Here is a 24,039-nt window from a genome sequence, read left to right on the forward strand (position 1 = left end):
CAAGAAAATCCAGTGTAGCATACGGTGCTAATATCTGGTGTTTATGCCGCATCCTATAATGTCTCGATTCCCTCAAGTCTCGCCGTTTCTCAAGAATGCCTTACAAGGCCATCCGACGCCATAAAAATAGACACAGAGATTTGCGCTATCTTGATCTTGGATGATGACTCTGTTGCTGGAAAAGTTGTTATTGAAGGCATATCCGGGGCTGATGATATTATTAATATAGGGAATAATGATAAAAGATATTGGATTATGCTTGTAAAGCCTGAGCAGAAATGTCAGGTTTTTGGACGATGTAAATTTTGGTTGTACTCTTGGAAGAGAAATATACCAAGTGAAGCTGGTTCATCTTCCGGGTATATATCGGCTTGGAGTGACTGGGCATGGGATACGCGTTATAATAAATGGGGGAGATATCGTTTGTCCGGGAGCGAGTATGAGTATGAGTGGCGAGATCCAGAACCTTCAACTTCATCCTAGGTACCACCTTACCAGATGTTGTTATAGGTTTTGCTGTTTAGGGTCGACTCCTTGACTCCTGAGGCGATTTCGGGCGGAAGGATCCTCAAGACGCCATTCCAATTGGCTGTAAGGGGGAGAAATAACTCAACAAAGGATGGGATATGTTGTATGTAACTGAATAGCATTTCTGCCCTTAGAGGGATCCAAGGCAGCTTATTCAGGAAGGCGGCAAGAGGCGTGAATTGACACAGTACGGGTAGTTCAATATGTAGTCGAATATTTTCTTGGGTGATATTTAACAAAGGTCCGTCTTGTTGCGAAGGTGGCATTGCTGGTTGCCTCGCATCTGGTTGAAGTGCGGGTATGGGTCCGCCTGGTTGCGAAGGCAATGTTGCCTGGAGCCATACATCTGTTTGTGAAGGCGCCATCGCTGTTGGTGTTTGCCATCCACCTGGGTGTAGCCTTACGCCTCGTGGTGAAAGCGAAGTTACTGGTGGTTGAGATGTAGGTACTGGTCCAGGCTGCAAAGGCGACCTTGAATATTGTGGCGATGTTGCCGGTAGCCCTGTATCTAGTGGTTGAAGTGCAGGTACCGGTCTGCCTGGCTGTACAGACGTTGCTGGTAGCTTTGCGCCTGGCGAGCCTGCCAGCCTTGCATCTGGTGGCTGGTCTGCCTTTCTTCGGGAAGCTAGCTGCACGTGCTCTGGTGTTCCGTCAGTTTAATTCTGTACAAATGAGATCGGGGTGTGGACCAAAAAAGGCTTTGAAAGTTTCAGAGTCCTTCAAAGTGGTTTCCATTAGCTCGTTCAAGGCCTCGTTCAAGGCCTTTGAGACCTTTTCATCCCAGGGCGGACGCAGCGAATCTTTGAGCCAAGCTTTCACACATTTGTATAGCTCAAAAGTCATGTGTTTATCAGTCCATTTCCCTGTTCGCACCGTACATGCAAAATCCATTAAAAGGTTAGGGTCCTCGGAGGTTAAATCTTCGACAATTTGGACAGTCGGAGCTTTGTGTTGATTGTGGAATATATGAGTGAGATTTGATCGAATTGATGCCACATCGTTAAGATCATCCATCCATGGCTTTAACAGATCAAACGCCTGCCTCGCCCGCCCCGCCTGTTTTGCTGCAACTCTCTCCTTCAACAGCGTGGCCATATTCGATATGTTGGCAATTTCGGTAAGAAGTTCATCCTCTTCGGGGCCTTGCATCGGTTGTTTCACTGCCTTTTGCAGTTCGGCATGGCATTTGCGCAAACGATCTAAGAGCGGCATGGTCGAATGAGTGGGAAAATTGGTCGAAACGAGCAGGAAGCATTTTCAACCCAGCCGAGGACATTGAACAAGGGGGGATTCGCTTATTCCCCAGCCTGGGCCCACCAGCGTCCGCCGCTAAGCAATATACCCTTGTAAGCGGACGACCAGCTCCCCACGAGGCGTTTTCCCAACCAGTCACTGCCATGATTCTTGTGGTGTTGGCTTTCACCCGTGTTTATCTTACCGATGAAACGTGAGGAGTGCGGTGAAATTTGGCGTTTCTTTGGACAGGCTGATTTTGACAATATCATTCACTCCACTTCACCAACTGCGTTGCATATCCCCGTGATGGAACTCGGTGTCATCGCTTCTGTTTATCCTATCGCGGATCAAGTGAGTGGAGTCGTTGGACCCTGCGTATTGATCACTCATGTGAGACGAACCTGCATGAATGGGAAACGGGAAGTAAGACAACCAATTTGTGCAGAAGGAACCCAGGATGCTTGGAAACCCGTGCGGAGTCAAGACCCATCCCCACAGAGCCGTCAAGCTGTAACTTGCTTTGCGGGCTGAGACTTGCAGCTCTCCACACAGATAACCCCATCAACGCTTAATCATGCCCCCAGCCGACACGATAAACCAATCACCCGCTCAGAAGAACCATTAGCTGGTTTGCTCATCCAATACGACTCATCGTTCTTACCAGAAACGCATCATAATTTCGGGATAAAGACGTGTTTATAAGTTAAAAGAATGTCTATAACTACAAATGAATAATATCAAGCTCTATCGTATTCGGGCTTTTCGTGAGTTCTCTTATATTCGATAGCATTTCTTGTGAAAAGTGGGCTCGCGTTGGTCAGGCTCGAAAGAGTTCACGGTCGTGAATGAGATGGATTTCAGCTGCAACCCACCATCACGCACGCGGGAAGCCGGGTCAGCAAGCCGTCCCCTGACACGCGGGGCGGGCGTTCGCTTAAGCGAACCAACGCCTCATCACGGCAGGGGACGTCCCGAGTTCGGCGCCGTGTTACGGAGTATACCGAGCATTTTGAGTCGGCTCCCGTTCCCTTGCTATTTCCGTTCTCCCCCCCCCCAAATAAACGTATCGTGACAAGGCTGGCACAGCCTCTCTAACATACCCTGGCCGCGCTGATCTTTATCAATTCCCCTTCCCGCCTTGGCATGCAGCCTTGAGGAAGTTTACCTGGCGTATCTTGGCGGTTGGATGCAACGCCAATGCCCAAAAAAAGCGCTAAGTCGCTCTTCACCACCAATGTTTCTTGGCTAAGGAGTGCGCCGTGCCTCTATCCTCCAAATGCGACAAGGGTTGAGGTGCTCCGTGGCATCCTTTGGAGGGCGTAGCAGTGGGGGATTATGCAGACTTGGCGCTCGGTGGCTTGAAAGGCTCCAGATCGCAAACTTCCATCGTTGCACGAACCTATCATAATGGTGGATAGTATCTGAGGATTGGCCAGTATCGAGAACCTGCCACGGCTGCTGCATGCTCCCATGTCTATTGGTCTGCTGAAAGAGTTCCTTGCCATTACGCTAGGATAGGCTGCCGTGCCCAGATACTTATCACTCTATTGGCTTGCTTCAAAGCCAGGAGATATTGAACTTTTCTTCTCATCTTTGCCGTCTTTACGAATTTCGTTTTACTTACATCTCGATCACTTCCTCAAGACTAGTAGGTACCTTGGAAATTCCAGGCCCTTGCTTACAATGAGAATTGTTTGCGTTCAAGTACGTCAATGCTACGTTTTCACATTCCTCCTACTAACTGGCAGGTAGTTCGCCCCGCAAGATGGTGAGGTGAAGAAGAATACGGAGCGTGTTGATGAAATCCTCAGGAAGCTGGCTCCAAAGGATATAGATCTCCTGGTTTTGCCCGAGCTAGCGTTCTCTGGTAAGTTGATTCTGAGGCCTTAACTAACTATTCATCTTCCCCGGGGCTTGGTCTTGAGTTGCTACGTATCAAGTGCAAGTTCGAATATACGGCAGGACTAACAAGCAGTAGGGCTTACGTCTGGACCGTTGCACGCCATCAAGGGTTGCCTTGAAACTACCGAGAGGAGTATTACTCGAGCTTGGGCGTCACTCCAGGCCTTGAAATACCGATGCGTGGTTAGTGTTGGATACCCAGAGGCATTCACCCCTCCAAATAACCCCGCAGTACCGGAATATTACAACTCGGTCATTACGGTCAACGCAAACGGAGGAACTATCGCGAATTACCGCAGGTCCATTCTATACGACAAATATTTGGACCTAGAAGGAGCGGATAGTTTCTTGTATAAAAAAACATCTGGGCTAGGGAATGTCGCGATGGGGATTTTTACGCCGTCCATGAAGGAGTATGTTTCTGGCCTTTCTAACTGCTCGGAAAAGAATTAACGTTTTGTAGCGGATATACATTTGCAGACCATGTGCTTGATACACAGGCGGATCTTGTTATTCTTCCAATGGCATGGCCGGCCACTCCGGACCGAAAAGATATAGACATGGATGCGGTGACTTCCTGGCTCGCCGCCCTCAAGCCGATCATTGAAACTCAAATGAGTCGTGAAATTATTTGCGTCTTCGCAAATCGAATTGGATCCAACAACAAACCCCAGTATGCGGGCACGAGTGCGGTATTAGGCATTACAGGCGGCCAAGCCCGTATTAAGGTTTACGGCATCATGACATGTAGCGGCGAGGGGCTTCTTATCGTTGACACAACCAACAAACCAGAAAAGTGGCTTCAGCTCGAGACATCAAATTCCACGCAAGGCGGATCGGATTCACCGACCATTCCTCATGCCGGGAGAGAACAGCTAGGGAACTCAGAAGTTCCGAGATCGAACAAGCCTCCGACGCAGTATCACAAACCAGATCCTCAAGGCTCGAGCATCAATACAAAGGCTTCCAATTTCAATGCGCAGAGCCCCGCCCCTATCAAAGACACTCCTGCCTCTCTCCCGAAGGCAAAGCAGCAGCAACGGGTTATTGTTGATACAAGCGGGCCTCCGACGCAGTATCACAAACCAGATCCTCAAGGCTCGAGCATCAATACAAAGGCTTCCAATTTCAATGTGCAGAGCCCCGCCCCTATCAAAGACACTCCTGCCTCTCTCCCGAAGGCAAAGCAGCAGCAACGGGTTATTGTTGATACAAGCGGGCCTCCGACGCAGTGTCACAAACCAGATCCTCAAGGCTCGAGCATTAATACAAAGGCTTCCAATTTCAATGTGCAGAGCCCCGCCCCTATCAAAGACACTCTTGCCTCTCTCCCGAAGGCAAAGAAGCAGCAACGGGTCAATGAAAGCATTATTGATACAAGCGGGCCTCCGATGCAGTGTCACAAACCAGATCCTCAAAGCCCTACCCCCATCGAGGACACTGCTTTCGAGGTTCCGAGTCCCTATTTGCGACCATCTCCTAGACGCAGGGCCAGCACGTGATAGTCGTTTGTCATGATCAATTTCCACTTCTTCCGTAGCAATTCTATTAGGTAGTGACCATTCAATCAATTTCTTCTCTGCTTCTTCTCTCCGGACTTCATCTATCTGGCAGATAAGGAGGGATACACAATATACATTCTCTTACATCAAGCTGGGGTGCGCTTCATGGAAAACATGAATAAATACCTCCACCATGAGTCCCCTCGCAAATTTCGCGTGAACTCTATATTTTGGATATCTAAGACCACGTTAATAGGAGCTATGTTGGATTTGATGCTCGGAGTAGTCGAAGAGAGGACAGGGAAGAGAATTACCACGAAGTACAGGAATAATAAGATGAATATAAAAGAGATACGGGGAAACGACCAAAAAATTGAAATTCCTCATCCAACTCTTCTTTAGCCCTTCTCATTTGTTTCTCCACGACTAGCCCATGTGTGCATCCACTGTGGGGACAAGTTTGTTGGATGTCTGACTGAAGAGGGGAACATGGAGGGAATATGGAAGGGATAGAGGATGTGCTCCTCGGAGCAGGAAAGAACAGAAGAATCTTGGAAATGTGAATGTTATGGACGTATAGCGTCACAAGAAGACCAAGTAAGAGTAGGAAGTAATTTGAATTGATAAGACTTTACAGTTCACCTTGCCCTCTGGACTAAGCAAACGAACAATAGTAGCGAACAAACAAATTTCCGCCAAAGGAAAATACAAGAGCTACATACTCGGATGAACTCAGATCCTTACTTGGGTCGTGTCATTGTGTCCATCAGGCGCGGGAAAATCCATGTTCGACTGTCTCGTGGCAGGTTGTGGAATGAAGGGTTGCTTGCAAACATTAGCTATAAGAAAATCCAAGGGTTTATATTGCAAACCATTGCGGTGATAGAAACGTCTCCAGTTGGGTAGTGCATCCCGGAGTACAAACGCTGATAAAGACCCTCGAATTCAAATTTCACCTGTTGAAGTTGTTCACGGGCATGTGCCTCTGTCGCTTGTGCCCTTTGAATTCTTTGCATTCCCTCTACTTGCCACATTTTGTACTCTGTTTCCAAAATTTCAAATTTCGCTTTGGACTCCCTTACCTCGTCCACCGCAGCCTGCCTCTGTGTTTCGCAGAGTTGAAGCTGTCGCTGCAAAGTTGAAACTTCCTCTTCTAGTTCCCGGAGATTCGTTGTTGCTTGCTGAGATAGTACTTTCATGTTCTGTTCGAACAGTTCGGGGAATGGCATTGATGAAGCAGTTGGAATCTGCGAGGCCGAAGGTGATTGAGAGGGGGGCTGTACATCTCCTAGCGCTGGCGGTTCTCGTGCTGTTGATTCTCGTAGTGATAGAGAATCAATTGGAGTAGAGGGTTGTTCTTGTTCGGCGTGATCTGGATAAATCTGCCGTCGCGCGGCCGTGGAATATGGACATCCCTCAGCTCTCGCAATACACTGCCCACAGGATGGTTTCCTGATGTCGCACCAACGCGCAGCATTTCTGTGGGCGACACGGATAAATTAGTATGCGTAAGCGTGCGTTCCCAATAATGATAGAGAGATTCTCATACCTGCAGTTTTGACAGCTGTCCTGCGCCGTTGCGTAGCGTCTCTTTGTCGCAGCTGAAGCAGGCATCCTAATAAGGAACTGTGTCTTAGCAGAAGCCGTTTACAAACTACTTGGTCGTAAGGAGACGAGCGAGGAGATAATGAACGCTGAAGAACGATGAGGAAGGACTTTGAGCGAGGAGGAGGATGAGGAGTAATGAGGATGCAAGGGAGATTGGGGGCAGTGCGGCCCAGGCTGGCGAATAAGCCAACCCCCCCCCCCCCCCCTCCCTCGTTTTTTAATGCTTTCCTGCGGAGATTGGCGGGGCGGGCACCACCCAGCATCCTCATGGAGTATGCAGATCGGAGATATGACGATTTAAGTTTGCATGAAGAAGAAACATCTCGGCCACCTCGTAAACACACTGGATTGGGGAAAACTCCCGGCCGAGGATATCACTAGCATGAAACGGTCCAGTCGTGGCACAGGCGGGCCAGGCGGCGGGATGTTTTTCATCGTCCGTAGGGGTACAGCACCTGCGTGCTGCCACTTGGACGTATTAATTTTATATTTGGAATTAATTTCGCAGGCTTTCTAAACTTATTTCGGCTTCTTTCATTTCGTGCGCTTGAATTATATATAGTTTTAATCTATAGTTTCCATGAGACTGTGAAGTGAAGTCGGCGACTTTCGTTTTGTGAGGGCGCGGAAATATCGCTAAAACCATAGACTTTTGTCAGTAGCGATCGATCGTATTTCCGAAGCCTTCCTTGACAGGACCAAGGAGACGGGACGTGGAATAATGCAGCCGATAACTCAATTCCCAATAGGCCGGTGCCGTGTGAAATGATCCGGCGCATGTCAAGTGGATCGATGGAGCGGCCAAGGAAGCGGAACGTCCCCGGAAGACACAGCTGGAGCCGTCACTGAAGGGGCCAAAGCTATTCGGTTAAAAAGTCTTACGCTCTCCAATGGAGAGCAAGTGGAGACGCGCTCAACCAAATCGGGTTACGCTACCCACTGGGTAGCAAGTAGAGACGCGCTCAACCAAATCGGGTTACGCTACCCACTGGGTAGCAAGTGGAGATGCGCTTAACCAAATCGGGTTACGCTACCCACTGGGTAGCAAGTGGAGATGCGCTTAACCAAATCGGGTTACGCTACCCACTGGGTAGCAAGTAGAGACGCGCTCAACCAAATCGGGTTACGCTACCCACTGGGTAGCGAGTGGGGACGCTCTGAACATGTCCTCATCGTCATTTTTGAGTCTGTGCGGCTTCTACTGCGTAAGGTTCGCGGGTAGTGACCCGCCAACATTTCCCTTGCTTGCCGCTCTCTACTTTCCCCATTTCGTATCAATTGTCTTGCAGTCCTTCTCGAGAAATTTTACTATTCTTAGAGGAGTTTGATGGAATCTAGTTGGGGTGGTGAGTGATTTGGGACTGGCAGCTTGCGAGAAATGCGCCACTGCTGTGGGTTCAAATTCCGCCGACTTCGGCTGTTCGGGCTTGCTATTATGACCTAGAGTGTTCTTCCAGCGGCGAGTGAAGATTGTTCCACGTAAGGTGGGCGGCGCATCTCATGCACGTCTTTGCAGGGCGGCTGTTGATGATTCTCCACGGTTTTTACGAATGAAAAAAGGCGCATGCTCGCTGATGTGGGCACGCCTGGGTTCATCGAAGCCGGATCCCTTCTTCCCTCTTTAGACGTACATTACACACCTAACCTTCAAAGAAAAATGGCCAGACAAGGGCATCTGAGATCACGAAATGTGAAAAAGAGGACTCGATCTGGCTGTGATACATGTAGGTCTCTCTCGGGATATGTTACATGCCCAGAACTAACCAACGTCTAGGCAAGTACGTCTTCGAAGTGAGGCCAACCTCCTCTTTCATCCTCTTACTAACAAATTATTGCAGGAGAAGACACGTAAAATGCGATGAGAACAAGCCTGTTTGCAGTTCGAGCTCCTGATTCTTTTCCCCCCTTCATTTTACTTCATTTGCACCCTCTTCTCATACCTTTAAGACATCCTGAGGGGTCTTTTTTTATTCATGGATATCCTGAAATAGATACTAATTATCTAACCTTGCAGATAACTGTGGAAGTACCGGCTTTCAGTGTGATGGATACTGCTACAACACTTTGGTACAAAGACCAGCCACCGGCAAGAACTCACGAACCCCTATACCAAGAGCGCACTTCCCCATTTTCACCAGGTCTTCTCTTCAAAACGGCAATCCACCCCGACAAGAAACCTTGGCGCAAAGCAATCAATCGGGAAATACAGAACAACAAAAAACCACAATTGAAAAGTTTGAAAACGAAGGAAACCAAGAGCACGCCATCCCCACTACTCTACTTACCATGCCTTCTCTTCAAAACCACAATCCACCTCGACAAGAAAACTTACGATTACAACCCTCTGCCTCCCAAACGCTCCCGCAACGAAGAACCACAAGCATAAAAGAGCACGCCATCCCCACTACTCTACTTACCATGCCTTCTCTTCAAAACCACAATCCACCTCGACAAGAAAACTTACGATTACAACCCTCTGCCTCCCAAACGCTCCCGCAACGAAGAACCGCAAGCATAAAAGAGCACGCCATCTCCACCACTCCACCCACCTGCGGACTCCAGCCGTCCGCAGGCCTTGAATTCAAGAACAAGCGTGAGCACCAATACTTCGCGGTCTTTCAGGAGAGCGCAGCTGCCCAGCTATCGGGATATTGCGATTCTTCTCTCTGGGACTGCGATATCCTTCGGGCCTGCCACGAGAAGCAATGGGTTGTAATGCTAGTTGTCGTTATCGGAGCTCTTCATCAATCCCTAAACACCCTACCTACTCATGAAGCAGACAGCAGGAGTCACTACAGCTTCGCCATACAGCAATACCGACTAGCCTTGGGAGAATTGAGAACCGACTTCGAACAGGAACATCGAACCGAGTCTAGGGTTCGACTCGTCTTAATCTCCTCCCTGCTTCTAACTTGTTGTGAGACTTATACGGGCACTCGAGACCAGGCACTTACCCAAGCTAAAACTGGTATAGACGTTCTGCTTGAGTGGTCAAGGCAGGAAGAGCCTACAGACGACTTGGTGGATGACTGGTCTCATATAAGGCATGTTGCATCCCGGTTCCCAAACCTAGAAGATGAACTCTTGAGAGCATTTCAGCGACTAGACTACCAAATACTCCTCTACAGAGGTTTTCAACCTAACCGTCATATACCTCAATTTCCTACTATCGCCCACCAGTTTACATCCATCAATGAAGCCTATAACTTCTGGGATCTAGTCATGCGCCGAGTCCTATACTTTCACGCCATCAACAATATCACAGAACAACATAGCGCAAGTGGATACGAGGACGATAATACTCAGGCAAGCGCAAAGGCAATGGTTTATCCAAGTCATATACGAGTCGAGAGCGACAAGTTTAAGGCGACTACCGAGCAGTTTCTCCGTCATTTTAATCCTATATTCCAAAGATCTAGACAAGAGCCTGGAACAAAGGATTACTTACTTGCCAATCTCGTTATGATCAGAGTCCTATCTCGCCGTGCCGTTCTCTCCCAACGTCCGTCGAAGAGCGAGCTATATAGTGATTATTTCTTGCTAGACTACCAAAAAGTTATCCAGCTAGCGCGCGAGCTAATCAATGATCCGAAGACGACTCTAAAGAAGGCGATTTTTGGTTTCGATATAATTCTCAGTATTTCTATTTTTAGCCTCTCACGCCTTTGTAGAGAGCCAGGAATACGTCGACAAGCTATTGACTTGTTACACCGGTGCCCGCAGAGAAAAGGATGGTTTAATTCACTGGTTTTTGCGAAGGCCTCGGAGTGGCTAATGCACAGGGAAGAAGAGCGGATGGTTAATGGGTACATACCTGACACTGCGAGATTGAGACTCATCAAGCATGAGCTTGGACCTCGCGAACGAACAGCCATGCTTTATTACTCACAACTCGTACAGAAAGATGGAAACACGGCAAGGGAATTGCTCGGTCCTGTTATGATAATACTGTAACAATTTCACGTTGGCGTTTTGGAGAATATAACGGGAATCGTGATGGGTAATACAGAACCGCGCGAACGAGCACTGTTTGCAACCCGAAAAGTTGCCCTGTATGTTGTTGGTGTTATCAATTACAATATTTCCGTTTCCCTACGGACATTCTCATGTTCATTGCAGCTTCTGTGGACTTCGAGGCAGTCTCCACCAAGATAATGAATAATTCGATTGGTTCCGGCAGTTAGAAGGGGCGGAACTGGGGTGGTGGCCAAATCAAATGAGCGGGTTCATTTGTATCTTAATGTGATTTTTTATTTCGAAGTTGGAAGTTGATTTCCGAAAGTCAGGCAGCTTAGCATTTACGGTTGAGGCATGCCAGCTCGAAGTTCATTACATTGGCGGACGAAAGATCCTCGGTGGTCTTTTCGCCAAAGAAGCTCAGTCAACGCGGAAGGGCTTAAAAACCAAGCCTGGAAACTCTAACGATGGCCCAACTACATGAAAAATTTATGGTTCCCAATATGTATTATCACAAACATAGCATCCCGATTTCTTGACCCAAGAATTATACTGGAAGCAACTCAGTCAGATTACCCCATGCCTAAACTTCGAAAGTCAAACCGGCCCTCATGCACAGTGAAGGTAACACAGTTTTCCTGCGATGGTCGGAATATCGGGAGCCCGCCCTGTTCCATTTTCCGGGGTCGCATCCCGCGCACGGCACTTAAAAATCGGCTTTGTCGCATTTCCACCATCTTAGTTAGCAGCACTTGGCCCAGAATGGACGTGACAATGCCCAAGAGCAAGTGCTTCTGTGAGATATTCCGGCTGGTGACAAGTTGTAAAGGGGGCGGACGCATCGGAGCGAACTCCTGTAAGGTGATCATATGTCGCTGTGCTGTTGCCATAGAGGTTTTTACACCTAAAAGTTGAGTAACGTCCATCCCTGCGTGGCGGAAAAACCTACGTACCGGAACGACTTCATGGTTTGGGGGTCTTAAATCTCCATCACATAAATATATAAAGTTATAATTAGTTTGCTCTTGTTCTTTGGCTATTTATCTGTAAGGATTCAGTTTGCAAGTGTCGCCTCCCCTCTCACACCTCCCACAAGCTCCAGCCCTTAGAACCCATTGCTACCATTGCTATGTCCCCACGAACGCATCAACGGTTAGAGCAGACCCGCTCACAGGTGCTCCATGGGTCGTATCCCTAATATTACATTTTCGAGAGAGAAAGATCGCGAAGTCTCATACTTGGAGGCGAAGGTTGACTCGATTAAGCGTCGATTGTCGAAGTCCGCTGTGAGCACGCATCGTCAGACGATGGCAAGCGCATTAACGGTGAGTCCTACGCATTCGATACTGTGACAGAGTCCTGATATCGTGGGTGGAACAGAAACACCCAGATACTATGGCAAGAAGTAAACAGATGGACGTTGATGGAGATGAGAGTGGGAGCAGTCACGGTCGTGAGTCGAAGAGAACGAAGAGCAAAGGGCCTAGTGCCAACCGCAGTGATACGATTGGCCATAGCAACGGAAACCAAAGGAACGCCGAGTCTGAGAGAATCCTTGACCTTGGTGCGTATACTAATACCGCCAATACGGCCATCCGAAGCATGTTAGCAACCCAGAACGCGATGAACGACCTCGCCCAGCTATACGCAACACACGTCAAGAAAATTGAACAGATCAATGAGGTCCAGAAGCGACACGATAGCTTAGAGGAGCAATGTAGAGAGAAGGACGAGAAGATCAGGAAACAGGATACCACTATTGATACCTTATGGGAGAAGACCCGCGACCAGGAAAAACAGCTTGCGGAGGAAAAGAGAAGTCTCGAGGAGGAACGAAGGGAATTGGAAGAAGATAAAAAGAAAACGAAGAAGGATAAGGCTACTGCGGCGAAGAGACTCAAGGTGCAGGGGGCAGAACAGGAGAGTGAACTACAAAAGGCATTCGAGAGGCGCCTGGCCGAGCTTGAGAAGCAATTTAGAGATCGCGAGAAGGAGCTGGACCGCGGTATACAGAAACGGGAAGAAGAAAACAAAAGTCGACTAACCAATCTCGAGGTAGAGAACACAGCACTCCGCGAGAAGATTGAACGGCTTGAGAAGGAAAAGGAAGAGCACAGGACGGCGCTGACCAAAGCCAAAGATGACTATGACGACATGACGCGAGTGAAAGAATCACACAAGGCAGAGGCACGAAGGTTAGAGACAAGGTTGAAGGCGATGGAGAACGAATTTGCCTTTAATAGTCGGGCATCGGACTTTTAGTAAGTGCCATTGTCTGGCTTGAGAATCGGTTAGATTGACGATATGCAGCACAGAGGAGTTCGCCAAGATCTCTCGTACTATTGAACAGATATCTGAGAGATACTTCCAAGAGCTGAAGACCGAAGTATACTCCCTATCATAAATATTATCCAATGACTCACCAGGCGCCAGGACGCTAGCAACATCCACCAGAAACTCATAGAGGCTGACATTGCTTTCGCTTCCATCCCTCTCTCTGAGAGCCGAGAGTCAAGAGACCTCCGAATCGCTCGTACTCAAGTCATCATTTCGTCCTCACTCTGTGACATTATCTGGCAGCCTTTCTCCTCCGAGAAGACCGTTCAGTACCCAGACCTTGTCTCCGTCCTTCGTGACATCTCGGCTGAGCTTGCTAAAGCCAACCACGGGAGCACTTCTGGCCCACGGGCAGCAGGTATCTGGCGTGCACTTACAATGCGTGCACTTCAATCGTTACCGCCTCCTCCTCTGCCATTGACTCAATCGAACCCGCCACCCCTTTCCCGCGCCGAGAGAGTCGCTAATAAGGTTCTCTCAATCCTTTCACCCCTTGTCGCCCCATCACAGGAGCCTCAACTTCGCGACGATCTCCATGCCCTAGCCAACTCGGCCATTTCCGTTTGGTCGTCCGCACAAACAGGGGGGCTCCAACTAATCGTCTCCTCAAGCCTGGACCTCGCACAACGCAACGAATGGCGTTCCTTGTTGTTTGACCCACCGTCCACCGATGACATCGTGTCTTCTACATACCCTCGTATCTTCACCCTCTTCCCGCGTGTCACGGCCTTGAAGATGCCTGTCCCCGCCGAGGCGCCCGCGAGTCTGCCTGGAAGTTGGCCGGAGCAAAACCAGGAACCCCACATGATCGAGACCCGTATTCACCCGGGGACAGGGCTCGCCGAATGGTCGGTGCTGGTGTTGAAAGGTAAAGAAGAGGAGGAATGGAGGAAGCAATGTATCGAGGAAGAGCGTATTCAAGACAAGCTGGCGGCCCTCGAGAAGGAGAAACAGGAGTTGGAAGCTCGTGGCGGGCGGAATGCGCACAGCAGGACTGGCTCGGTAATAGGGTCAGCATCGGGGCCGACGAGTCCAACAGCGCAGTGGATGGGGAGGAGAGCAGTGGCTGAACAGGACTAGGGATGCGATTTAGTAAGGGAATACTTCCACGATATATGGTATGTCTCCGCAAGACCACAGGAAACAGTTCTGCGTTCGACCGAATTCATTCTCGTTCCTTTCTTAATACTAGGAATTTATTCGAAGTGGCGTCGCGCTTGATGCCTTTGCCAGATAGTTGAAGATGTAATGTTGATTTGTCGTAGTTGATGAAATGATATAATTCCACGCAAGCTTTTTTAGATCTTTCCCATTTTGTGAATAGGATATTTCTGGCACAACGCCAGGGTATTCCGCGTCTCGGTGCTGAAACTGTGCGTTGGGCTCGCGCCTGTGAAAGACTCTTGTGTTTTAACCGTCTCTATCTGAGTTGTCCTCCTTCAGGAATATTCGAGCGCACCCCCATTGGCTATCCGAGCAGCAAACTCGGCAGCTGAGTCTCCACGGTGGCTTATAACCTCGAGTCGTTTACTGATCTCCAATCCGTCCCGACTCTCCACTCCCTCGCTAGCTCGCGACGTCCCCCCGTGTGTGTGTCCGTACATCCCGCGCGGTGTACAGCCGTCTCGTACAGTTACTTGGGGCACGCAGGGTCGTTGCAGTGCCATGCCTATCGGCGTGCGCTGCACAGGTCAGCGTTGTCCCGCATCGGCGTCGCTGTTCGTCAGGTAGTCGAAGGGAGTGGATAAGTCGGTAGGAACGTCGACGATGTTTGGCGGTGTCGAGTGGCTCCGTCGTGAGCATCGCTTGGTGGTTTTAGTCAGAAGTGTTGAGTACAAGTGCTCGATCGAGTCGGCATTGTGAGTGCGTCGCCGAACTCGTTTGTCTCTGTAGGCAGAGCTGCGTGAATCGTTTATACCTTGAAACATCTTCGTTAGGACTGCTCCTTCCGTTGCCCGACTTCATTAATACTGACCTAAAATAGTGGGATGATCCTGAGTGGCTGTTCTTCTTCCACTTGATAATTCTGGCAGATCTCGCAAGGGGTATGCTCTAAGACCTTGATCCGGAACGGCCGAGAGAGGATGGCCCACATGTCCTTCAACCATGAGTGCTTCTGCTCCTGCTCCTTGTACTTCTGCTCCCTGCGCTTGCAACGGTCGCAGATCTCTAGTGCTATCTTCGGGTTCCGTTCATCGATGGTATGATTTATCTGAGCGAAGCTCTGTTGACCAGGCCGTAACTGGTACAGGATGGGACAGGGACGGGAATATACTCCGCCGTGGTTCGTGCAACAGGAAGGGCAGTGGTTTTGGAAAGCCGTGCACATCTTGTCTCGAAGGACGAAGTTGTTTCACACTAGCGATCCTCCGGCGAGGATTGGTGATGACAGAATACAGTTAATTCAGAACGTAGCACTCTGTTAGGCAGGAAGTGTCAACTTTTCGAAGTGAGGGGTTGAGCTCGGTGCAGAAGTGGGCGTGGAAAGATATTTCCTGCATGAGGTAAGTAGGGGTAGCCATGGTGAGTGCGGGGTAATATCCACAGCCCCTCACCAATCCGGTACCGTCAACCACTGAGCGCGAGTCATGAAAACAAAAAACACATGTGTGGTTAATGATAGTAAAGAGAAGGGTTGCATGGAAGACCTTCAGGGATATTTTGAGAGTGTATCGAATCCGAGGGGGGACGATTTGGAGAGGTGTAAGACGCGGTGGCGTTTGGCAAGTGGAGAGGTCGAGGCATAGCCAATCTATCTCTGCCGCCACGATGCTTCTTCTCCAACGAGTCACTACGACCCGTGCAACTTCTGATAGACTTTAGAGTACATCCAATAAAGGCGGCCATCTTCCTTTAGTGAGATCCAAAATTGTCTACACCATACTAGAGTATCACCAACCGCGCGCCAAACTATTGGCCAAGGGGCACGTAAAGATGCAGCGCCGCGTTCTCTTTTTTTCTTTTATTGGAACTTTTAGTCTCTGGCGGGGACCTCCTGTGCCTCGTGTGGACCGATTAGGGCGTATCAAATGGGATGAATTTTGCAGGGGCCGTTCTCAACCTACACGCCCGCCTTAACTCTTATCTAATCATTTTTAACTTTCGACTTTGCGTTGGACTAGAATCGTGTCAAGCTAATTAAACTATATAACTAATCGCAGATCATTTATACCTCGCGATTCTGAGAAAAGAAGTTTTTATTTTATTTACCTAATCTCTCGGTAGACCTTTCTATTATAATCCAATATGGCAGATATCAAGCAGGACGACTTACCAATGGAAATTAGTGAATCACCTGTAGAGGAACGCCAGAAAACGCTTACGCTTCTGTGCCGCCTTTCCTTAATTCTTTCAGAAAGTAATAACAAGTTCCAGGAGTGCAAAGAAGTTAACTAGGAATTAACTAGCAGGGCGTTAAAGGAATATCGTACGTTTATCTAGTGTCGCGAGAAACGACTACTAAGATCCCCACCTCAGAAAAAGCATTAGCTGGAGAAGGACCTTCACAAGTCACCCAAGGCATAGACGACGGTACGCTTTATTACTCCCTTATATGACACCTAGATCTAATCCGCCGTCTATCAGAGAAATTTTCAAACATAGTTCAATTTCAGAGCATTCACCGCGATCACCAGATTTTCCGAAGCTTTGAAAAGCTTCAAAAGGAAAGAATTAGAATTTGCTAGGAAACATATAGTATACTATCTCGAAATTTTCTAGGTCCAGGACCGTCTGACAGTCGTTTAGTGGAAGCGGTCACAGCGCGCGAGAGCAGCAAGAGATACCCGCGGGTTCCTGATACGATATGGGATGGCTTCCAATGCTATTAGTACCAGCATCTCCCTCTTCACTTGATATTCGGGGCGCCGAAGTTGGATCGCAGTGATCTAATTATCGTTTCACCAAAAGACTATATCGGAACAGTAAGTGCATATCCCTCCATACCAACGTTTATATACTCATTGAAAGTAAAAGGGCCCTTCTATTGCCTCTTATAAAAAAGAGACCAGATATTATCCATACTCTCGTGAGATGGAACTTACAGACCCGGTTTAGTTCGACAAACACTTCGGACCTAAGCCGACACTCGCTAACAGGATTCGAAAAGGGGATGGGATTCAAGAAAGGAGAATCAGAGACAAATTAATATTAGGATTTGCATGGTTACTTAATTGGTTTTTTGCTTAGATCTGGCAGCTATTTGGCTGCCGGTTATTCTTTGAAAAATGAAATATAACCATCTCACGTACATTACGGTCAATTACTGCTTCAACATCCAAAATTTCGAGACCTTCCTCGCCTTCTTCCAAATAGCGCGGCTGCCACATCAATATTCGGGCTTCCTTGTTCTTGCCATACCCCAACTCAAATCCCACATTAATATTTGCGTTTGAGTATTAGACGTAAGTCCACGTCGCCTTGCCTAGCTCTCTGCCATCTTGTGAGCACGCTATCTCATATACTACCCCGGGATACTCGGCTTCCTTATGTTAAAACTGCTCATCCGGCTATCATTGAATATAGGGTTGGTCTATTTCGATATCATCGTCCGAGTCGAACTCTAGTAGCTATATGCTTCCAGACCCCACGTTAGATATCCGTACTGCAAATCTGGCAGCTTCATCATTACCGCTTGCGATACGGTCCAGTTGAGTTTTGGTCTCCTGCGACACCTATTCTAAGAAGCTTTCGTGGGTTGCTGTCGGCATACGTGGTGCGTATAAAACCTTCTCCAGAGGATCGTATTCCAATCTGGTCTGGTCAGGTTGAGTTTCTCCTGCTAAGAGGGCAATCCTCATGGTAACATACCTAAGTTTGTCGTCCACGAAACTTTTCAGTCCAGGAAGCTCTTCTAGCCTCGCCAAAATATTCTTATATCCCAACGATATTACCTTAATTGTCGCGACTGACCCGTTAGTTTATGGCGCTGGCGTTATTTGAATCCAGTACCGCAGAGACTGGGGACTGAGGATTAGATATTGACTGCCATTCATCGGTTACTGGAGGTATCAAAGGTAATATGATCTGCCTTCCCGGTAGTGTCCCATCCGCAGGTGCAGGGACAGTAGGCGTCGAAGCTGAGAATCTCTTCTCATTATTCATTGCTCGGGCCGGTCATGAGCTTCGTTATTGTGTTGCATTACTAATGCGGGGACCCGTCGGTTTATCGGATAGATGCAGTCTCTGCGGCAACCTGGTCGCTTATGAAGCATTATCACGTGGGTCGAGCACCAGCCACAGGCCCGGCAAATAATTATGTAAGCGGAATTACGTCGGAATTACCCAAATGCCTTCGTACTTCTTAGCGAGGTCGTTTCGTTCTAACCTAAAATCGCTAGTCGCTTCGACTCGAGGTACTGATCCCGCGTGGCAACCTTGCCTAAATTTACACGCCGCAGCAGCCACAAGGCTAATAACGATTTCCTGCATGGAAGGTGAGGCCTCAGAGCTCGGATAAGACTCCTTTATAAGTATTCGGGATGGTATAAGCTCGGTAGTGGAGCTGTGGTGGAGGAAGTCTGTTACGTTATAAAAGGAGACTCTTTACAAATCAGGCGTGAGGGCGATGATGCGAACGTGATTTTCTAGTGGGAGGGGTTCAGGGTGTCCGGGAGTAGCTACGAAATATAACGGAAAAGAAAAATACAGGAGATATTGAGGTATGTACAGATTTTAAGATGCTTGAAGTCAAAGTACCTGTCATTTTTTCCGGTACGTAGGGTTTTCCGCCACGCAGGGATGGACGTTAGACAGGGTGTGCACGTGCTTTCACTATAGCAACACCGTCTCCGACATATAGCTGCACGTACAAGAGTTCGCTCCGATGCGTCCGCCCCCTTTACACCTATAAACGATATCTCCATTTCTATCCTTTCTCCATTATATGCAAGGGTCTAAGGTATGAAATTTCCATTTGAATCTTCTTTTTGAGGCAGGTCTTATACCTGATTTTAGTATATATTTTAATCTAATATCCTCATTAATATGCAGGATTCTTCGAAACCAGTCAAGATACTGTGACGGCGCTGGCTGGGGGCCAAAGGGGAGTGGCTATCACATGACTGGTTTCACCTAGCTAGCCGGCGTTTCAGTGGTTTTAGCTAGTATTTCCCTCCTTTTATCCCCTTTCCTTCTCTCTCTCCTTCTTCTCCTTAGCTTAGTATTCTCAATACATGGGATTTTCCTGGATCTTTGAGCCTTTGTACCATTGCCTCGATCCCGCCGTCACAGATACTCTGAGTAGTAGAAACACACTGGAATGCAGCAAGAGGGAGTGTAGCAGGGGAAGCGGTAAGGGACTACTCGAATACAGGCCATCTTATCTGAGTTTAGAGAATATCAGTAGAGCATCTCGAGGAATACTGATATTTAAATTAGGCAATAATTCACATTTGTAATATATACGAGATAACAATTTCTATATGCTTGAAAAGTGTGTGTGAAGAAAATGGCTGCTGCCAGTTTTAGCACCTAGTGACCCGCCAGCTTGTCAGCTTGAATTGGCTGTATATATAATAATACAAATGTTTTAAGTAATTTAATACTCTATAGTTATAAAAACGTTATTAAGATATATTTTAGTATAGGAAAAAAGGAGTTAAAAACTAATGCACGTGAAGATTACAAGAAAAGAGTTAATTAAAGCTAGCTAGAAAAGAGTTCAAGTGAATTATAAGAACTTTAGAATATAAGTACATAAAGCCTGACTAAGCAAAGTAATTGCGCTATATCTAAATAAGGGATTTCATTATAGCAAAAACCTAGCTAGATATTAAATGAATTCAAATTATAGCTAATTTAATATATAAAACAAAATAAAGCTACTTTACTTAAATGATATTAAAGAAGCAATAAATTAAATAAACTTAGAAGAAATATAAGAGGCCTTACTTTAATTTATAAATTTTTTTGCTTTATAAGAACATTTCTTAGTAATAGCTCTTTTAAAAAAAAGAAATTAAAAGTAAATATTTTATAACTAAAAAATAGGCTCAAGAAAGCCTAAAAGTTTAGTAAATAAGCCTCTAAAAGATTAGATATATTAATAAGTAAGCTCAATTATTAAACTCTTATACCTGCTTATTATTTATAAGCCATTTCTGAAGTTTCTTATTAATTAATTATAAGATCACTTTTGGCTTTATATAATATAATATAAATTCTCACTTGAGTAATTGAGTGCCTTATCTTTCTATCTTAAGATAAATCCAGAGACTATATATAATAATAGAGTCTAACCAAGTTATGTCTATACAAAAGGCGATTTTAGACCCGCGGGTTTCCCCGCCAGTTCTCAAACTCCACTTCGATATATGGCATCAAATCTTGAGTTATCTCCCAAATATATCACGTCGAACGCTTACGCATCTTACTGGAAATAAGTTCCCTCTCTGGTCTAATAATAATGAGCTTAAGCACCAGAAAGTTTGGGACCTTATATTTGATAACTACGAGTTCCTTGAGTATATGAGTGACTGCGGCTACCTTTGTATTCTTATAGGAAGTGATTTACAATATCTCTATAACTATAACTCGAGGGAAGCACTATATAAAAGGAGTCTGAAAGATCGCAATGATCTAAATCTCGCTCTTATTATCCTTCAGGGTAATCAGCGCTATAGATCATGGGCGGGGCAACCCGGAACATCCCGAATAGTCGGAGATTTCATTAATAGCGCTAGGAAAGAACTCAAGCAGCAAATACATATCAGCGATACGAGATGGGACGTACCAGGAACGCTTCAGATCCATCATCGCCCCGGAAAAAGGAAACGTTATACCATTCGCCTAAATATAGAATCGCTCAGTAAAGGCCCACTCCCGGATCGGCCGTCAATTGAGTTAGCTTGTGAGGCGCTAGTATCACTTAAGGGGGATTACTTGAATTCGGCGTATCTATATTGGAAGTATGATCGGAAGCTGTTACGCCTTATTGAGCCTCCTGATATTGTTGGGGTCGGAAGATATGCTTCCGTACGCGGTACCAAGGAATGGGTGAAAGATGTATGTGGTCTCAAGATTCAACATCCGGAAGAAGTACCCGAGCTGTGCCACCATCAGCCACCTTGTATACCGAGCTTTAAAAAGAAGCGTTCCAAAGGCTGGAATGAGGTGCACAGCTCCTTTGAAGGAGCTTTCCCTTGCCAAATTCTATTCCACAAGGGGTTAGGAAGGGATCGCCAGTATTACGCAAGGGTTGAACAATTTCCAAATGGACATTTGTATATAGGATGGCACCCGGATTATAGATATATTAAGGCAAAGTTTCCCGCAAACTACCGTGGTGAAAAAGACTGGGAGACTGATCCTATTATGGAGAAAAGAATATATTAAGAACTATAGCTTAAAGCTTTTAATAAGAATATCTAGCTTAGCTTAGATTTTTTTTAATAAAATATTATATAGCAAGTATAAGCTTTAATTAAGAATTCAATTTTACTTAGTATATAAAGTACTCTTTTCTTTACTCTTTTTATTTAATAAGATAATATAAATATTGCGGTTGTTTCGCACCAACCAAAATCGTCACTTGCTTTGATCTGATATACAGATCGCGTGGCGATCATGCATGAATTTCGCCACAGCAGTCACAAGGCTAATAACAATTTCCTGCATAGTGTTGAGGCCTTAGACCTCAGATAAGACTTCTTTAGAAACATTAGGGATAGTATAAGCTCGGTAGTGGAGCTGTTATAGAGGAATGCTATTATACTATAAATTGAGACCCTTTGCAAATCAGGGATGAAGGTAATGATATAAATATAATTTTCTAAAAACAATTAATAACGTCCGTCCCTGCGTGGCGGAAAACCCTATGTGCCGGAAAATTAGACGAATTTCAACATTCACAAGTCGCTATATGAATAGAACTCGTGTAATAAACTTGTTACTAACTTCAAATATAAAAAGTTTTGGTTGTGGTTGATTTAAAGAGGACGTAGTAGAGAAAAATCTGCGACCCTTGCAATCTTATTGGTCGTTTCCGGCACACCAGGTTTTCCGCCACTCAGGGACGGACGTTATTTATTTATATTTCTTACTCAGAGCTTTAATTATTTTCGAGTATAAGATATCTAAGTATTTAATTATAACTGCTTTTATTAAATTATAGGCATATAAATAATTCAAATATATAAGATACAAGTTTTCGGTATTTAGTATATAATAAAGAAAAGGATACTATAACTAGAAATATTTGGCAATTTTACCTAATTTAAAAGTAAGGAGAGTGAGTAAAGAGAAAGAGTATAGGGTATTATTATATCAAACAAAGCTAATAATTTATACGTGCCGGATTTATCCGGACAAAGTGGGAAGAGGTATACAATATGCCAAGCATCTTGCTTACTTCCTTCCACCTTCGGTGTCTTGATCCCCAGACCCACCCCTGATCATCACTTTTCCCTGCCGCTATTCGGTGTGGAGATCATGATTCTCCTCGTCCCCGCTGGAGTCTCCATTATCGCTACTAGGGCTTCCATTGTAACTGCTGGAGTCTTCTTCATCGTCGCAGCTGGCTTCTTCTTCATCGCCGCAGCTGGATTCTTCTTCATCGCCGCAGCTGGCTTCTTCTTCATCGCCGCAGCTGGATTCTTCTTCATCGCCGCAGCTGGATTCTTCTTCATCGTCGCAGCTGGATTCTTCTTCATCGTCGCTGCTGGTGTCGGAGGCATCGAAAATGCCAGTAAACAGCGTTAATTCTGGGGATACTATTTCGTAGTTGCCTTTGTTATCAGCTATGTGTCGAGCGAAGTCCATCTCTTCAATAAGTTCCGAAATGCGTCCCTGACCTAACTTCCGTTGGTCGGGATCTGTCTTGATCTTAATAACGTACTCGTATCTCGTATGATTTGAAGGACCACATGCGTAGAGGCGTAAGCAAGCTTCAGTAATGACCGGAGGTTTTCCTCTGGGAATGTTTGATATCCGGTCGTTAATGTGTCCTTCAAGAGCTTCATTTCCATTAAAGCGAAGCGCGCAGGCTACTTTTTTCCTCTCAGCTTGGCTTGACTCTGGCATTGAATCGTGGCAGTTATCCCGCTTCCTATGGGTTGACATTGTAACCGAGAAGATCGTTAAGGCAATTCTGCCTCGAGGAGAATAACTAGTTGTGGTAGTCGATTAGTGTGAGTCTAGAAGGAGGCGGAATGCCAGGAAAGAGCTGTAGAATAACCAAGGCTAAGAGGTGGTTGGTAGCTGGCCGTATGGAAAGGAAGGAAGAGGAAGACCTGGATGCTCGTAGACCGTCAGCCCCATGCAACACTTGAAGAGTGAAGCCGATGAGAACAGCCAACGTCATTCGCCGCCCTACACCAAAAGCGATCGTGATATTTCCGTTTGGGAGCCCACGATGGCGGTATCAATCAGGTACGGACTTGCGTGAGTATTCAATCGATAGTACACTTGTCGAGCTGATTTGACATCTTTTGTAGCAGACAATAATACTGAGAACAGAAGGGTGGCATCCGAATGCTCGTGCTACTGTTCTATTCGGTATTAAACTAGCTTTGCTCCTGTTGAAATTGGGTGGAGCAGGTTTTGGAGGGGCAGATATTGAGCTAAAATAGGGGGTCGCTAAGGGTCCAACCAAAAGGCGGGAATGTCGCTAACCAATTGGATTGAAGATTGCAAAATAGGCTTCCTCCTATTTTAAAAGTAGCCATTCTTGGCGCTAAAACCGAGGCTTGAATTTCCCATATTTCGAGATAAGAATGAATATCTGGGATACATACTATAGAAGGCTAATATATTATGGTCTGGCAAAACCAATAATGGCCCAGATCCTCGCTGAGCTCTATATTTGCCGGGAGTCTCGCAACCAACTACTCCGCTCCTATACTCTGATATTATTTGAAAGAGGGGAACGCGGTCTATGTAAGGAGCAATGAGAAGTCAAAATTGAGTGCAGCTCTTCAACCGTGACTCCCAGTTTCAATATTTTATCAAATATGCATACTATTTACAGCAT

General features: G+C 46.5%; 6 protein-coding genes across 6 annotated transcripts; 3 read left to right on the forward strand and 3 right to left on the reverse strand.

Moving 5' to 3' along the window:
• Nucleotides 1-604: 604 nt before the first annotated feature.
• On the reverse strand, nt 605-1,854 carry K444DRAFT_103516 (uncharacterized protein). The gene is made up of 2 exons (XM_024870271.1): nt 1,218-1,854; nt 605-1,166 (listed from the first exon to the last, which is right to left on the reverse strand). Exons 1-2 carry the CDS (start codon nt 1,738-1,740, stop codon nt 727-729), a joined length of 963 nt encoding a protein of 320 aa, XP_024732242.1. The 5' UTR covers nt 1,741-1,854; the 3' UTR covers nt 605-726.
• Nucleotides 1,855-3,005: 1,151 nt separating this feature from the next.
• On the forward strand, nt 3,006-4,517 carry K444DRAFT_697330 (carbon-nitrogen hydrolase; the record flags this gene model as incomplete). Its single annotated transcript, XM_024887926.1, has 4 exons — nt 3,006-3,468; nt 3,517-3,631; nt 3,740-4,079; nt 4,130-4,517. Coding segments are annotated over exons 1-4 (864 nt in total), but the record flags the coding sequence as incomplete, so codon positions are not given.
• A 1,263-nt stretch (nt 4,518-5,780) lies between these two features.
• Nucleotides 5,781-6,850, reverse strand: K444DRAFT_617789 (uncharacterized protein). Its single transcript, XM_024881200.1, has 3 exons — nt 6,718-6,850; nt 6,041-6,647; nt 5,781-5,993 (listed from the first exon to the last, which is right to left on the reverse strand). Exons 1-3 carry the CDS (start codon nt 6,780-6,782, stop codon nt 5,901-5,903), a joined length of 765 nt encoding a protein of 254 aa, XP_024732244.1. The 5' UTR covers nt 6,783-6,850; the 3' UTR covers nt 5,781-5,900.
• Nucleotides 6,851-8,184: 1,334 nt separating this feature from the next.
• Nucleotides 8,185-10,863, forward strand: K444DRAFT_103550 (uncharacterized protein). Its single transcript, XM_024870272.1, has 6 exons — nt 8,185-8,260; nt 8,430-8,500; nt 8,551-8,554; nt 8,615-8,655; nt 8,791-10,582; nt 10,677-10,863. Exons 2-6 carry the CDS (start codon nt 8,434-8,436, stop codon nt 10,717-10,719), a joined length of 1,947 nt encoding a protein of 648 aa, XP_024732245.1. The 5' UTR covers nt 8,185-8,260; nt 8,430-8,433; the 3' UTR covers nt 10,720-10,863.
• A 9,452-nt stretch (nt 10,864-20,315) lies between these two features.
• On the forward strand, nt 20,316-21,404 carry K444DRAFT_634176 (uncharacterized protein; the record flags this gene model as incomplete). Its single annotated transcript, XM_024883711.1, has 1 exon — nt 20,316-21,404. One exon carries the CDS (start codon nt 20,316-20,318, stop codon nt 21,402-21,404), a length of 1,089 nt encoding a protein of 362 aa, XP_024732246.1.
• A 1,077-nt stretch (nt 21,405-22,481) lies between these two features.
• Nucleotides 22,482-23,129, reverse strand: K444DRAFT_634177 (uncharacterized protein; the record flags this gene model as incomplete). The annotated part of the gene is made up of 1 exon (XM_024883712.1): nt 22,482-23,129. The coding sequence occupies one exon, from the start codon at nt 23,127-23,129 to the stop codon at nt 22,482-22,484; it is 648 nt and encodes a 215-aa protein (XP_024732247.1).
• Between the last annotated feature and the right edge of the window lie 910 nt (nt 23,130-24,039).

This window comes from Hyaloscypha bicolor (genome assembly GCF_002865645.1).
Source record: "Hyaloscypha bicolor E unplaced genomic scaffold K444scaffold_126, whole genome shotgun sequence".
Classification (NCBI taxonomy): Eukaryota; Fungi; Ascomycota; class Leotiomycetes; order Helotiales; family Hyaloscyphaceae; genus Hyaloscypha; species Hyaloscypha bicolor.